The sequence below is a fragment of the Gavia stellata genome, chromosome 9 (genome assembly GCF_030936135.1).
Source record: "Gavia stellata isolate bGavSte3 chromosome 9, bGavSte3.hap2, whole genome shotgun sequence".
Classification (NCBI taxonomy): Eukaryota; Metazoa; Chordata; class Aves; order Gaviiformes; family Gaviidae; genus Gavia; species Gavia stellata.
In genome coordinates, this window is record NC_082602.1 from 23,123,768 (window position 1) to 23,140,766 (window position 16,999).

General features: G+C 37.4%; 1 protein-coding gene across 3 annotated transcripts in view; it reads right to left on the reverse strand.

Annotated features, from left to right (window-relative positions):
- The window catches only part of EXOC6 (exocyst complex component 6), a 95,947-nt gene that overhangs the window by 20,046 nt on the left and 58,902 nt on the right, over window positions 1–16,999 (reverse strand). For all 3 annotated transcript variants that reach the window (XM_059820940.1, XM_059820941.1, XM_059820942.1), the window contains 2 exons: window positions 13,344–13,485; window positions 5,160–5,233 (listed from right to left, as the gene is read on the reverse strand). In XM_059820940.1, coding sequence (XP_059676923.1) covers window positions 5,160–5,233; window positions 13,344–13,485 — 216 coding nt within the window. The remainder of the gene's footprint in view (window positions 1–5,159; window positions 5,234–13,343; window positions 13,486–16,999) is intronic.

Sequence of the window (16,999 nt, forward strand, 5' to 3'; positions counted from 1 at the left end):
TCCTAAACACACTGTTAGGGATTTCTCCCTCTTGGAAAACCCTGATGTTTTTTCAGTTCAAGACTCTTCTCTGGAGTAGAAGCCAGGGGTGGGTGTACCCTACTAATTTCAAAGCCTAGGCACTGTGTGGGCTGGCAGCCTGTCAAGGAAGCCACAGCACACCTTTAGAGCCCTCGACCTCCAAGAGTCATGGTGGATAGGTTTGGCAACAGGCTGCAACTTATTCTCTGAGGGCTCAAGAGCATTCTGCACTGGGAAACACAGATGGTGAGAGCTTCAGCATGCTGCATGTTGGGGGAATCAGAGACAAGCCAGAGCTGAAACGAAGTTACTACCTCAGGAAATGAATTCAAATTAAACACTGCAAACAAACAGTGGGGAAGACTGAGCTGTCAGCCTGCCTTTAGTGGCAGACAATCCCGTGGCTGGGATTGAAGCCCAGGGATCTGTTACACAGTTCCTACCTACAATGAGTTACTTCTGAGTTTATCAGGACAGTAGCATCTCTCAGTGATGAATGAGAAGCAAAGAAAGAGGAGGACTATATTAAGCACTAATAAGAACTTTCTCCTTCAAAAAAACCTACATCTGTTGCATGAGACACTACAGTTCAGAGGTTAGCAATATTTCTCACCAACGATACACCAGAAAATGTGTTACAAAGTAAATCAACAAGCAACCATCAATGTTATTTCCATAATGCTTTGGAATCAGAAGACAAAGTATTATACTTTTAAATATCAGGTATCGGTTTTCAGAAGGAATACATATTGTGTATTACCAATCACTTGAGCTCATAGAAGTGCTTATCCACACGCTTATTTACACTTATCATAAACAAGAGTCTGACAAAAATGTATCTTCTAATGTTTCCATGGTACATTTATTCTGTATATTAATCACACTGATTGCATTATGACTTTATGTCTAATTTATCTCTAATGTTAGCAAAACGTTAATAGAAATTGCTGAAAATCTTTGAGAATTTTCTCCCCCACTTATGCAGAATTTATGGACCTTGTCATTCACAGCCCTTGGTCTCCCAGACTGGGGGACACCACTGTCAGACTGTAAACTCTATGTTAGCATGTGGGTGGAGATACTGCCACAGTGGTTGCTGAACTCTGGGGTTACCAACAGCATATGATTATGTCCACCTGAGATGGTTGCCCCTGTTGCAGGGCCAGCACTGACAGCAACTGGAGGATATTAACAACATGTATTTAAGTGCCAAAAGAACACAGATGAGACACAGTTCTCCTCACTACTGGCAAAATAAGGAAATTCCACAACCATCAAGCTACTGACTGAGTACTTGTCTGAGATGAGACAGTAGAGGAAGAAGGCCTGTTTGAAACTGAAGTAGTACTCATGGCAGAGAGAAACACTAGAAAAAACTTGTGGACTCAAAAGTGAAAAAAGTCAAGCTACATTTGCAGCTTAGGTTATAACTCTGCAGGCAATGATTTGATTTCAAGAATAGGCATTTGTTACCACCCAGCTGGTTAAGAATCAGGACATTTGCCCTAGGATAGCAACTGTCGACCTCTCAGGCTACCACAAGGTTTCGTTCCTGTCCGCCACAACTACACAGGCTCTCCAAAGAATAATGCACCAATTGTAAGATTCAGGCCTTTTCCTCATAGTATTTAAGTGTCCAGGACATCCAAGAAACTGCCTCACATTCCAGAACTGTAACCCTAGTCTTTAGGCACTAAAGAACAGATCACAACCAGGACAAAACTAATTCATGTCAGAGGCTGAGCTTCCTCAGAGACTAATTCAAGTAGGATGAGCTAAGACCTGTTTACTTTTTAAGGTTAATTCCAATTGACCTAGGATCTGAATTGGTAGCAAAATCCCCAAGGTTCATTCCACCTCACTTTGGGCCACTGCACTATTTACCCAGGCTCCCTATACGGACAGTAGCAAGAGATTATTTATCTTCAGAGAGCGATGCAGGTCACAGGAGTGCTGGGTCATCTTCACGAGATGCCAGACACCAGTCTCTTTAAAGCAGCATATGCCACTTTGATAACTGCCTTGCTGAGCTGGCCTGCCCCTCAGTGGCTTTAAGTAAGTGGGGTGAAAGGGTGCATGTAGGTATGACCTCAGGTCATATGCTAAGACAAGTGGTGTGAGGCGTGACACAATTACTGCAGCTGTACAGAACCATGAATCTATCCCAATTTTCTTCGCAGCTGCTTGCTGCTTTAGGAGCTGCTAAACTAGCTGGAGCTGCAAGCTTCTAGATGATCATGGTCATGTGATTCTCTATTAGTATGCACTATGTGTGATTAGCCAACCACACCAAGTCACCTCTAAGATGCTGAGATAATATGGTTATGGGAACAGCACAAAAATCTTTATTGACTAGCGTTTCTATGGATCACTAAGATCTTTAAGGAGCATGTTAAGTATGACAAGAGCATAAAAGGGGATAGTGTAAGGAGAAAGAGGTGGCTCATCAAAGGGGACATTGGTGAGTGCCTGCTCCTTCGTGACTCCTGGCCTCTTAGAGCTTCCTGCTACTAACTACTGTTCTCTTCTTAGAAGCAGCTCTTTCTCATGCCAACTGTTTCTCTTTCCGTTTGCTCTTCTACGTCTGTGGAAGGAAGAAGGAAAGAAGTGGCCTTGCTGGGGACAACATGCTGTCCATACATTGTCTTCAGGGAAAGACGGAGGATCAGGAACTCTTAGGATGAAAACACCTATGGCAATTCTTTTCAAAGCTGCTCCTCCCCTCATGGTAATCATCCAAGTGTAGCTCTTCCCTCTCTGTCTTCCAAGCTCGGTCTTTGTAAGTGACTTCTTTAGTAAAATGTGCTACAATATTCTACTGCCCAATCCTCATTAATCTTACACATTGCCCTAGTACAACCGAGAGAGAGTAAGCTGTTGTTGAGATAACTGGCTTCCATTAGCAACCATGTGATTGGCAGGACGATAAAGTCTTTTCCCTTGCAGGTCAGCTGCTTTTTAAGAAGAGGGCAATCCTGCTGATCCATCTTTTAGCTACAGTCTCTCACTGAGTCCCAAATCTCCTGCCTTTTAGCTTTGATACGGTTCAAGCTTTCCCCCTTGTATCAGCCCCTACCTGTCATCAGCTCCTCTGTACCAAACAGCCAATATCAGGAGTTTGACCTCAGGGCACAGTCCGGGTGGGCAGGTAAAACCTGACCACTGGACCTACTTCCTTATCTTTCATATCCTGCAATTCATGAAGAAGTATCAAATTCAAACTAAAAAACAGAAGCATGACCTTTTATAAGAACTTTCTGAAAAAGGCTCTGTTGCCTTTCTAAGTATTCTTGAAAAGAACTGTCATCCACCCTATTAAGATAGAAATGGATCACAAGTAAGGAAGAGAGGGAAAACACTGCAAAACATTACTAAATGGTAAGTGTTGTTTTTAATGGCTACTTGCAATACCTATATGCTTTTGGTGAGGCACACAAAAATATAGTAAAAAACAAAACAAATGTACTAGAACTATTCTACATCTACAAGCTCCAGTTGCAAGCTAATAAAGAGAGCTGCCCAGATTTTTGCTGTTTACAAAGTATCTGAAATTGTTTAGATTCCCATGGCATACAGAGCATCCTCCATAAAGCATTACTTGCATCAAGAGAATTCTAAATATAAGTTGCTAACATAAACTCAGAGCTATCATAAGCAACATAATCCCTATTTATGTGACATGCTCGACAGCTGGTGCTTAAAACATACAAAAATATTATTTATTTCCTGTAGCAAGTATGTACACACCCTGCCCTCCTGCATAGCTGGAAATCACATTTTCCCTTGAAACAAACATAGGCTCTGCAAGGATTTATACCACTTAGGTGGATGACAGAAATGGTGCCAAAATCTCTCAACATCCTTTCCCTTCAACTAAATGGACTTAGTACAAATTGGAAGATGTTTAGTCACTTCTAACATTGATAATAAAAGGAGAATAAAAAAGATTCCAAAAGAGGAAGGCTGCTAGTCAAGGCAAGACTTGTGGTTTTTGAAGTCTGGCAGAGTACATCGTTACACACTGAATCCTGGAACTCCTAATGTACACGTATCTTATGGCCACGATCTTATACCCTCCTCACATAGTCCAGACTTATCCCATTGTAGATATTGTTCATTGTTGTATTACTGGGAGAATGTAACACATAACTCTACCTTTTAACATTTTAATTTAAAAATACACTTTAATGAAGTCCTTTCTAAATATTAGAAGAAACTGGAATACTTCTGCCTCAGGAATTTTCCCTTCTGAAATGCCTTTTCATTATCTCGCTGTGAAAAACCTACTGAACTATTAAAAGCAAAAATATTCTTACTATATAGATAATTCAGTATGAAATTCTTTCTACATTTCTACTCTTTTCTGATGATTTTGACAGGCTCATAATGGTGCTGAAAAACATCACCACCATCTGCAGAAAGCTAAAGACCCTCCATGTGCAGTTAATGATTCATTTCACTATTTAAATGACACTTACACTCGCATTTTTGTGAAATAATAAATCCTTTCTAAAAACTTACTTCGAGTATGAATTTACAGAGAGCAGGGCATGGAAATAACTACATGAAGATAAGTAGATTTTAGTCTGGAAAAAACTTCCTTTTGGCAAGAACTGTGGAAAAGTGCTTCCAATATCAAGGCATTTAAAATTAAATTTGATAGAGAATAAAGATCAGCCGGTTGGAATAAAGCTGCTTTCTAACATTTTAAGAGTTCTATGTAACAAATTAAGGAAAGGAAATGCTAAATAATACCATGCCAGATTCTGCTCTCCAGGGAGTAGTTTTGTAAACAGAAGCAATTGCTCAAAATGGAATCAGGCCAGCACACACCAGGGTAACATGTACACTCTTGCAAAAAGAAGTCACAGGATCTTTACAAAATTGTCAGGACCAAAATTCAATCTTATATCCATGTAACAGTACCACCAGTAGCACAGTGCCCCCTAACAACACATTGGAGAAACAGTTTTATGCTAAATTACAGGGAATAGTGCCACTAATAACACTTCAAATAACCGCTTTTCAAAACTAATTACATGGGAATGCCAAAACATGAAAGGTTCTTGAATTTAATAACTTCAGCATTGGTCAAAAGGGGAAATTAGTAGGATAAAAAACAACAACTAGTGTCTTACTTGTCTGAGGTCGATGAAAGCTAACTGCAGGGTGTCTCCCTGGAATCCTGGCACAGGCTCAGAACTAGCAAACACTGCAAAGAAAGGTTAAAAACATTATGGATGTAGATTTTTTAAATCTAACAGAAAACCAAGCTCTATGCAATATATATGCTAGCTAGCATTAAAAATAATCTAGTTTGACAGAAACAGATTAAACTAATAACTCACAGTGATTAAAAACAAACAAACCAACAAACAACTTTCCCACCATTTTCCCAACAATCCCAAAGAATAACACCTTTAGGAGTATTAAGAATTTTGCTTAAAATTCTAACCCAGTAGTAATGCTACAACCATAGAAGCCAACATCGTTTTTTGGCCTGAGGTGAATGATTACTGAAGAATTTTGAAATAATACCAATTCCATGGCTGTCAACATATTTTCAAACATCTGCTTTTGTTACAGCATCCATGCTATAAAAACCCTACCTCTAGCCAAACAGCAATAAAAGACAAACACTAAGATGGGAGTTAGTTTAATGTGTAGACGACAGGTGGAAAGCTCTACATGCCACAGTCAGAGCAGAGCTGAAATGCCTGTTCACACCTTTTAGCCAGCTTATCAATAATGAAAAATAGTTTGACAAAATTGGAAGGCACAACTATATTCAAAATACAAAAAATAGCAACACTTATGGTAATGAAAAAAAGTCAGGTATTTGTTTAAATTAGGAAACGATCGATAATTGTCAAACTTAAAAATAAATATACTTTTTGTTGTTCTTATCCCAGTCATACGTTAATAACAAAGACACTTAGAAACACCCACTGCCTCACATCCCCACTCAAGTTAGACATCTTACTTCAAAAGAGCTTAAGACAATTTTTCTTATGCTCTTCATTTAGACCTCTTAACAAAACAAAGTAGATATTACTGTAATAGTTTAAGAGAAGTATCATCTGAGGCAGTGAAAGGTAACATTTTTTTCTAAGTTTGAGAAACAGGTCGTTCTATGGTAGAGGAAACTGAACATATGTATCCAAAAAATTTCCAGATCCAGTGCTCATCTCTACTGTGCCACATGGACTCCTACTAACATTTAAAAGTAATATAAAATCCTTAAATTTTTTTTTAATGGCTAGTTAGAAAATTTGGATCATCAAGTGAAACTAACATCCAGAAAAGCATTGGTGCCTGAGCTAACATGATGGTAAAATAATGGGCTCAGTCATTTACTTCTGAATGTATGGTTTCAACTTAAAGCAGACTAATGAATTCAGATAGACTATTCACAAGTCTAAAAATGGTTATACGGAATGCAGTTGTAAATGAAAATAATAAAGATTCTTACTTAAGTGGTACAAGAAGCTACTAAGACCATTTCAGAATATCTAAGAATAGCTTAGTGATAGATGAATATAGTATCAGAGTAGCAGCTTTATCAGTAGAGGCAGAATTTATTACTTGTATTACAGTAGTGCAAAAGTTTTTATGGACAGTCATGTAATAGGAGAATTAATTAAACTGGAATATGACTTGATTCTTCATTAACTAAAAGAACAAAAAATAGCAATCAAACGCCCTAAGGAGAATACTGTAACGTCACAGACAAGTATTGGTAACAGTTGGCAAATGCTCACTGATTACTGTATTCAACTCTGAATTTTAAATTGTCTGGTTTTCCTACTTCATAGATAACACCAACTTTCTAGGGGAGTTTTTAGGGAGTTTCAATCTACCACAAAGATGCTTTTTAAATAAAAAAGAAGAAAGATAAAAAACAGTAGAAAAAGCATATCCTAAACCCAGCCTTTTATAGAGAGAGTTTGCTTAATAATAAACTCTTTAAAAGCAGCAAAGAGAAAACAGTCTGTACAACCACCAACCTGCAGAAGAACAGAACATCTCCAGACCTATGAAAGCAGCCTTCTGAACACCCTAGGCTAAAGGGTTGGGTGTCTCCATGGCTGCCTTCTGCAGGTATTTCATGGCCACTGGGACCACCCTTTCTTCAGGGACAGGCAGAACTATAATGCTGGCCGCTGTGGTCAGCCAAACATAGTTTTTAAAACGGGAACACCATACTATGGCAGGGAATTCTTAGCAATGCCCAAGAGCAAACAGCTAAAAAGAAATACATGAATTGTGAGCTATGTCAGCACACTAATAAGGTGGATAAGCGTGATGGTCAGATGGGGTCTTTTCTACATCCCCTAAACAAGGAAAGAGAACATGTACTATTCGTGAAAGATAAGGCCCATCTGTACCTGATCCTATATAACTTTCCGTTCATACACAGTACACTGAGACCAGCTTCCCCCACTAGAAACTGAGCTCCGTCAGCCACTCCACAATGGTAGCACTGGAAGAAGGAAGCTCTATGGCAAAGGAATGGCTATAGAACTGAAAAGTGAATATAACTGCAAAGTGTGACCTACAGCAAAACTTTTTGGTTAGCTATTGGCACTTTATACTTTGGGAGGTACCTTCCTATAGTGGGATACTTTTACTTGCCATAGGGCAAATATTTGCATCCTAATATTGGCAGCTTATCAGGCTAACGTAGTTTGGAATTCATCCTAATGCATTAAATAATCAGTATGATTTAGTTTCTCTACATAGTACCTACTACCATTGCAGCTATAGAACAAGAAGCACACAAGGTACCAAACTTAATTATTGTATAAGCTTTGTTCTTTTTAACGACAATTTTATATTATGAATGCATTTGCAACACTAGGGACACTCATTATAGCACAAGCATTTATTCTCACATTTGGGTCATTTTTGACAGGTGACTACAGCAGAATTTGCTTCATTATTACAATTTCATGAGTTCAAAGGGCAAAAAGATAATCTACTTATGGTAACGGTCAGACAGTTCCCCCTCCACCCTCAGCTCAGGGCTTTTAAGTTTTCCTAACAATTTTACAAAGCTAAGTATTTTCTACTGCACAGCATTTTAGGAAGATATTATAAGAACAGGATTAACATTCTTAATGTCTTTGTCCTAAGGGTCCTTTTCCAGACAATAATGAAACATTGTCATATATACACCTTTTAAAATACTCACCCACTACATTCATTCTAGGCTTAAAGAAGATTTGGAGGGGTAGGGGGCAGGTTGGTTGGTTGTTTTAGTGTGCATAAAAGCATTCAGGAATTTTATAATATATAAGAATGAAATGCAAAGATCATCATTAAACTGCCACATATAGGGGCAAACAACTGGCTGCTTGGCAGTTTGAATGAGAAACTCCAATGTTTTCGGGGAAAATAAGCTCAAAATATGCATTACATGAAACTGGTATTCACAAGGTTTTTGTTAACATCTTCTTTCCCCGCACTTTGCTGATACCATGTAGACCTTTTCTGTGTGTATAGAACAGGACCTTTGGCGCAATGTGTGTCCACAATATGTACAATCTCAAGGTAGTTCCTACAACAGCCAGTTTAGATCCTAACTGCTGTAAATTCCCAATGAAAAAAGTATGTAATAATACAAAAACAGGCTGGGAGGTAACACATACACAAGAATGGTAAATTTAAATATTGTAAAGATTACTTCAGTCCATTTTCTTTTGAATACTTTGCCTTGATCTTTTCATTACATTTTATATACAGGATATATGTGAATTGATATATGTATGTGTTAATGGATATCTTAAGAAAAAGGCTGTGTCTGCTAAAATGGAATTTAAGACATCTTTAACTGTAAATTGTACTGAATTTCTACACACTTCTAGATTTATTAACAGGTCTCTTCATTTTATTCTCTGAAAACCCCATCGTTTAGCCATCATCTGGTTGTGCCTCTCTGTTGGTCTGGGAATTCAGTACCTAATTCCTGACAAATAGTTTTGCTGCTCAATGGCAGAAATTAAAAATCAGAGTCCAGACTTTGAATCAAAAGCTAAATTAAGACAGTTTTACTTCAGCCTCATAGCATTAATTCACAGGCAGGACAGCAAAGCTACAACTGTATTTTTAAAGGAAGAGCGGAGAATCAGGTGACTATCTCAGAAGCCGTCAGCCACTTTGCAGCCCTGTTGGATGCTCCAGCTGTTCAAACACGCCGGAGGGGAGCCTCGCTGAGGGGGCTGCCAGCTGGCGGGGCAGCAGCCCCCAGCCCTGCCCCCAGCTCCAGCGAGATCTCGCTGCTTCCCCTGGCTCCCGTGCTGCCATATGTGACCGGCAGATGAAGGATGGTCTCAAGTGAGCTAAGTTAACCTGACTTCCCAGATGGGAGAGGAGGCAGGTAAAGTGCGGGGCCTCCAGAGGAGAATATAGCGCCTTTTCAAGGAAAAACAGGATTTGTCTTCCTCAGCTTCTGGCATGCCCACCTGGAGATTACCTTTGTGTATGCTCAACAGAGAGCACTTGGGCCAAGATCTCTCTTGCTCTTGGATATTGCAGCCCTCCACATAATGGGTGAAAAAGGAGGGACTGGCAGGAAGCCCTACATAGGGCTGGTTAGGAAAGTATACTGCATCCTGCTTTGCTAACCCACGCTAATTCTCCAATAATCCATGCTCCTTTATAGGTAGGACTCAAAACCTTTTCATCCTTGCACAGATTCATGTCTGGGTGAAGAAGGATGCCCGCTCAACCATACTTCCTTCTGCCAATCAATCCTGTCTCACAATTCAGCTATGTTAAAACACATAAATTATAAAAATTACATTTAACTCTTCCAGCAATTAGAATTTCTGACAAGTTCTAATTCGTGAATAAAAAGCTGATTTAAGGCATCTAGATGTGGATGGTGGCTCTGAATAGCTCATTTTCTATTATGTACATCTTCCTTCTCGTAAAGTGAGATACAGCAACCCACATCTGAATTTCACCTTCAAGAAACAGCAAGTGCCTCCCCTCCCCAACCCATTTCCCTCCTCAGGGCACTGAAATGCAATGTCCAAGCAAAAGACTATTCTTTAGGGTTTATTCAATGGGACCTAGTATGTTCTATTTTTCTGAATACTGTTGTAAGAATCCCAATCATCCTAGTGGAAAATCACCACTGAGGAAGAATGGTGTAAAATACAGAAGCAAAACTGCTCTAAGTTATAAAATATGTAGAGAGAGTGGAGAAATACTTGAATTAGAATAGGACAAACTGAAATCAAACTGAAAGCTTTTGGAATGTTTGGAAGGAAAGCAAAAAACTTATTAGAAGCAGAGCAAGATGATCGTAACTTTTTTATTTTCTGCTCTGTTTTTTTAAAGTTAGGTACTTTGCACAGAAAAGCAGTGCAGGATAATGAAATCCCGGAGTTCATCACAAGATCACCTCCTTCCCTTCCACCTTCCTTTCTTGGAAGTCCACTTATCATTCTACCTATTTGCTGTGACTAAGAACTTCAGCACTTACTGACTTCAACAGATTGCTGCTCATTAACAGAGTGTTGGGTTGTTGGTTGGACTGTTGATTGCTTTTTTAATGTATTTTTTTTTTTAAATGGAGAAGAAAAAATCTGTAATCACATTTTCCTGCTTTTATTTAGATCTCCTCCAGTTCATATTAGAAAGAATAAGAATGTAATGTTAAAGATCAGAATAAATATCTAGAACATTGCCAAGAATTTTAAAAAAATGTATCTTCAGATATTCATAACCTTCTACATCTCATATAACTTCTTAGTTCAAAACACATCTGAGTATACTCCACTGGGTCTATAAGTAAAATGTCAAACCCGTGTATACAATACAGTAGGAAACTACCTAACAGTTGTGAATTATTTGCACACTCTAAGCACTAATTGAAATGTCACTGTCGTACCCATTAATCCCAAAGTGCCAAAGAATAAAGCTGGGGGAGGGTGATGAGCAAGAACATAAATCACAGGCATCACAGTGAGGCCTGGAATGTGCCTATGATGGACCTTATGAATGAAACCACATCAGCAAAGCAGTCTGAGCAAAATCTTCTGTCAATCCCTTATTCCACAGATTGTAAGATGCCATTTTGTTGCAACATACTATTCTGACCAGCTTCCATAATTATATTCAAACTACTCGAAGAGTTTCTGTGCAAAACCAGATTTTTTTCTAACATGTTTTAAAAGCTCTGTGGAAAGGAAGAATTAAAGATTATTCTATTTGCATCTGTACAGCCCATGCTAGAAGTTATGCAATGGTGGAAAGAATGCATTCTTCAGTCTTTAAGTTACTAGTTTTCTGAAACTTTCTCATTTGGGCCCAAAGTTTCCCATGTCCTGTCCATGCCATATGCACAGTATAACAGCTACATATAACAAAACATGTTGTCTTAAGGTTGTATTTTAATCTTAAAATAATGAAATGTTATCATGTTAGATTAAATAAAACTCTACTAAGATCTCTTCTGACTGAAGTTTCCACTGTGCAGCAATCAAAGATGATAGAAAGAGTGGTAATAGAAATTAGGTTGGTACATAACAGGGCAAAGGCTGAGAAGAAAAAGGTCTGAAAACAACCCAGAGACCAGATGACAGGTGGACTCGTTGGGGCTTCTCATTACTTTCCTGTGAACATACTGTTTATACTGTGAAAGTCACCTGCAAGGCACGTATTTTATCCCCTGTACTGCTAGAAATCCCTGAGTGAAACAGTGAATTGGTTTATCTATACAGAGTAGTGAAGTACTGCGTTGTTAGGAGATGATATTTTAAATATTAGAAACAGAATAATATGGTAGTGGGCAAGCTTTCATTGCTGTTACACTATCTGTTCAGAAGGCAGACGACTGTGTAGTGGGTGCACCAATTCAGCTTGTCTAGATGAATGATTATGGTGTCAGAATTATGAGTATTATGGAATTTACATTTTTACAGCTGGGGTCTTTTTTACATCTAGGAAACTACACAAATGCACATACATATACCCCTACCCACCTACCTGAACACTGAAATTTGCAACATCAAGCGTACTAAAAGTAAAAAAAAAAAGGTCAAACCATCATCTGTTTGGCCAACTTGTACAATCACGAGACAAACTTTAATGTCATGATCACAGATTTTTTTTTTTTTTTCCCCAATCGGAGCCTGATAATCCCATCAGTTCATTCCACGCACTGAAAGGCCTTAAGGCTGTAGAGCAAAGGACTGTCAGAAAGATGCCTGTTCTACCTGTTACAGAGTTTAGCTGGAAGGTAACAAATAAGGCAGGAGAAGGAAAGACAAGCATATGGTTAAAATGTCAAAAATGCCCTTTAACTCTGTCCCTGGACTCCCACAATAACCCTTTGTGATGCTAAACAAATTGCTTGAAATAAAATTTCCAGTTTCCCATAGGTGGCTGCTAACTGAGTAGTCATCAATTTTTTCACGCGTCCAAACTAAAAGCCTCAGGATACGACTTGCAGAACTGCCCCATTTTACAGCTGTCACCAAAATCATTGAGATTCATGCTTCAAACACATAAAAGGGAAGATACTTTGAAAAAACAGAGCATAAGAATCTAAAAATATGCATCGAAAAAAACACTAGTGAGCCTTTTCACTGTATCTCAGTCATCAACTATAAAACGAGATCTACAACCTATTTCTAACACAATGATGTTATGGAAGTAACTTCCTTCATAGAAATTAACAGCTCACCCTCAGTGGTGAGCTCCATGCAAAACATGAGGAAATTAATCCTGCCTTCAGTGCTGGATTGAACCAGTTTTATAAAATAATTCTGATGCCATATTTTGAACAGTCACGATAAAACAACATCTGATGTTTACTAAATGAGTACTATTATTCCACACAGTGAGTAAGGCAGTAGTAGTTCTAGGAGGGAGGAAAACCTATGTAACAGCACATTTAAAATCTGTATCATAATAAATAAATTCAAGAGGAAAAATTAAAATTTCACAGACATTTGACCTTTTTTTTTCCTCAACTAGAAAAGCATAATATTTACGTAGTGGTTTGGGACAATTTTGTACTAGATTATAGTCTTTCTACTGGGTACAGCGATTATGACCCCATTAGGAGTAACAACAGATGTGCATTTCAATCAGATAGCTGAGCTAAAAAAAAAAGTTTCATAAAAAAATTCCCAGAAATGTTACTCATGAATACTTTTACAAGAAGCTGTACTATAGTATTTTTTTTTAAAAAGACAAAGCTTCAGTAGATTATGGAAAAATCACTATATGGCTTACATTAAAGAACTTTTTTGCAATGTTAAGACAGATATAGATGGGAATACTGGAATACTGGAACATCTACTTACGTTCGCATTGTATCACATCTAAATTAAACTGCTGAATTGCTCCCATGCTTATTTGTTTTAATTCACTGTCCAGTAGCATCTGCATTAGGGATGTTGAAAGATGCTGGCAGGCTGACATGCAAGCTGTCTGGGCCACTTTTCCCTAGTAGAAAGGGCAACAGGTTTTAAGATAGAAACAAATGATACATCAGTAAAGAACTGCTTATCTGATTTGATTTTAATACACACTCAAAAGTCTTAATGATGCAGGACTTAGATTAGAAGGAGAAAGATCACAGTTCCTGTTATTTCTTTGACCTGTTAGCTTTGTTTCTATTAAACCAGTTGGGGAACTAAATTAAATATATGTTAGAGCAATTCTTGATATTTCTTCTGGAAATCCAACAGTCTTCATGAATACAAGGACATTTCCAAAATAATAAGTTGCTGAAACATATTAACAGCTTTGTGGATTCATTTGATTTTTTTTACCCAAACAGAATGAAAGCAAGAATGTAATGAAAAATCAACATGCTGTATATTTTTAACAATAGTCAGTAAAAAACCCCCAAACTTTATATAAACCAAAACCATTGCTTTCAGTTGGGGCATTTCTCATAACAGCTTGTGCTAATTATTGGTACTTTCATCGCTTGAATTCCATCTCAGAGCTTGTGGCTAAAATATTTAAAATATTCATGCTTATCCATCATCTTTTCAGGTGCTTAATGAATCAGTGCTGTCAGTAATCAACTACTTACAAAATGAAATGTAGCCCTCTGCTGTACAAAATAGAAATAATTTTCCAATCACAGTCTAGTTAGCAACTTTTCTCTTTATGATGTATATGTATTGAGACAAATAATTTTCCAAACATGAGACCAAAAAACAAAGCACAAAATCAGACATTAATTTTATAAATTATTAAAAATTTAGTACAGAAAAATTAAAAGATATGGAAATTCTACCTTAGAATTAAGAAAACCAATTAAGACCAGATACCCGATCAGATGGCATCATTCTTTTCATAGCACTGCAATCTTCTAGAGCAGAGCGATTGGGGCTTTCAAATACAATTATATGAATCTCTGGAGTTTAATGTACTTATTAAACCATGCTTTTCAACTGGTGTCTTTGTTACAATACATATTGAAACAAAGGTAACTATTAACACACTTACAGGGAAGAAATCATAATTACATAACACACACCCCACTACCATTTCACTTATATCTATCAGTAAAGTGATAACACCTATTCTAAAGCAATGGTTACCCAGCTGTTTTCTGCAAAGTCAGGTTGATCAATTCACTGTTGACTCACAGAAACACATATAAACAATGAAAAATGATAAGGATAGACAGCAGTTCACTGTCCCAAAAAGTTTGGAAAGTTCTGCTCCAACATCTGAAGAGCCAGATCTTGTCCTTAATAAGACAAGTTGCTCATATCATTGAATTTTCATGTATACATATAACACAAAGAAAATTTGGCCCTAAATATTTTGTACTTTAAAAATCCATTCTTTGTTAAAAAGTAATTAAAATCTAGACATAACAATGGAAAGCGTTCACTCTCCTCACATGTCACACTGAAACATTAAATGGCTTTTGCTAATACCTGTTTAGCATTAGGACACCTTGAACTGTTAGGAGCTTTATATCTATATGAGATGTCAGTTTCTTAATTGAAAATCTCAGAAAAGCAAATAACATTTTTGACCAAAATAGATGAACTGACAAGGTGGAATGTAAGAAACAATTGCAAGAACAGCATGCTTAAAAGTCTCCCAAACCCCATGGTAATTACACTGGGAGACATGCAGCTCTATTCCCCAAGCAGAACAGTATCAGTATGAATAGAAAAAAAAGAAAAGGGGAAAATAGTAGGAAAAAAGGATGTGAGAAGGGGAGTCAATGGGCCACAGTTCATTTAATTACAGTGTAGTAGGCTTGAAATACTTAATGGAAATGTCATTTTGATTTAATGGAACAACTAGTGCATCTCTGTTTAATGTACTGCTCCATCAAATCAGCTCCATGTCCTATTATGCTGCCACTATAACGTAATAAAAGTTCAACCAGATTAATAGGTTGTCAAGAAAAATTTTAACATTCAATTTATTTTATATGCAAACAATGTGTACTCCTCTATTACTTCAAATAAAAGAATTTGATATGTCTAACAAGCATCTGTACTTAATTGTTACAATTGGCAAATATCAATAGTACTGGAGCACAAGATAATGGTTACAATACAGAAATGACACGGTAAAAGCCACTTGGACTTTAAATAAGTATCAATACATGTACATTTAATGTTTCTTTTAAAATTTCATTAAATGGAAACAACCTAACATTTAAACTATTTCCAACTATGTAACTTGAACTACAGGCTTATTGTTCACACGACATATCATCAAATAATAGAAGTTTACTATACAAAGTTTATACTTACTCAAGACAATCACTCGATTTTCTTAAATCTAGAGAAAAAATGAAGCTATGTGCATCCATCAAAATGCTGAATTTTAACTGAGAGAAATGTGAACTTTACTGTTATCCTCTTCAAAATTCAGTGTTTCCCAGTTCAAAATACGTTGGATGTACAATATTCAGAAAAGAATGAAATTCAAATTCATGTTTGACAAATGAGCTCTAGTTAAAAATCTCTCTCCAAATTTCCACTGTCAACCAATTAATCAATTCCTTGCCATTTTTTCATAATGCATTTTGAAGAGGAAATTTAAGGATTCATGAACATAACAATAACATGTTTCTTTTCCAGAATGAAACAAATCTCAGTTAGTTTTAAAATATTCTTAATGTTTATTATTTGTCAGTTTGGGGTTTTTTAATTACTATTATTTTTTTAAGGGGGGTGGCCATGGTTACTGTAACTAGCAATTAACAACCCATATTCAACAGCATGCAGAGATTCAGCAGGCTTCTCACATTCGCTCCAGTTGCCTCCCATTTGGAGACACCACTATTATCTCCGCTGAGCCTATGCTAATTGTTGCTATCTACAAAACCTATTCTTCCACTCAACCAATGTAAAGTTTAAGAAACAAGGACCCTATTCTATAAGCAAAACCACCTGCTAACAGTGTTAAAGGCAACTGTTTTTTCACCCAGCCTTCACATTTTGCTGAAATACAAGTTTGTAAAAAGAGAAAACCCTTAGACAAACTTCTTATATTTCAAAGGAGCTTGTAAAGAGAATCTGCTGACATATTAAATCCTTTTTCATAGGACCCAAAAGCTTTTCTCCTAAGAACAATTGCAGTAAAGAGACATTTGGCTCCTAGGAAATTCCCAAAGGGTCAGCCATATGCATCCTTCCACGGCACCTTCGCAGTGCTGCTAAGACCCATGCTAGCTGTCTCAAAAGCAGCTTTCATCATTCACTATGGTGTCAGTCAATATGATTTATGGACTGCATTCAACAAAGTCAAAGCATATAGAATGAGAAATATGACTACAATCTGCTAATTTGTTTTGTATTGAGCCACTTAGGAGTCAAAGACCTGATGTCAGGCTGAGACCAGGAACACAATTAACCAGCCAGTGACAGATTCATCCATCCTCCCTGCCAGGCTGTGCCAATCAAAGACAGCATGAAGCGGCATTTGGAGAAATTGGTAAGAAAACCCATTCTCTAAGAAGCCTGTTGAT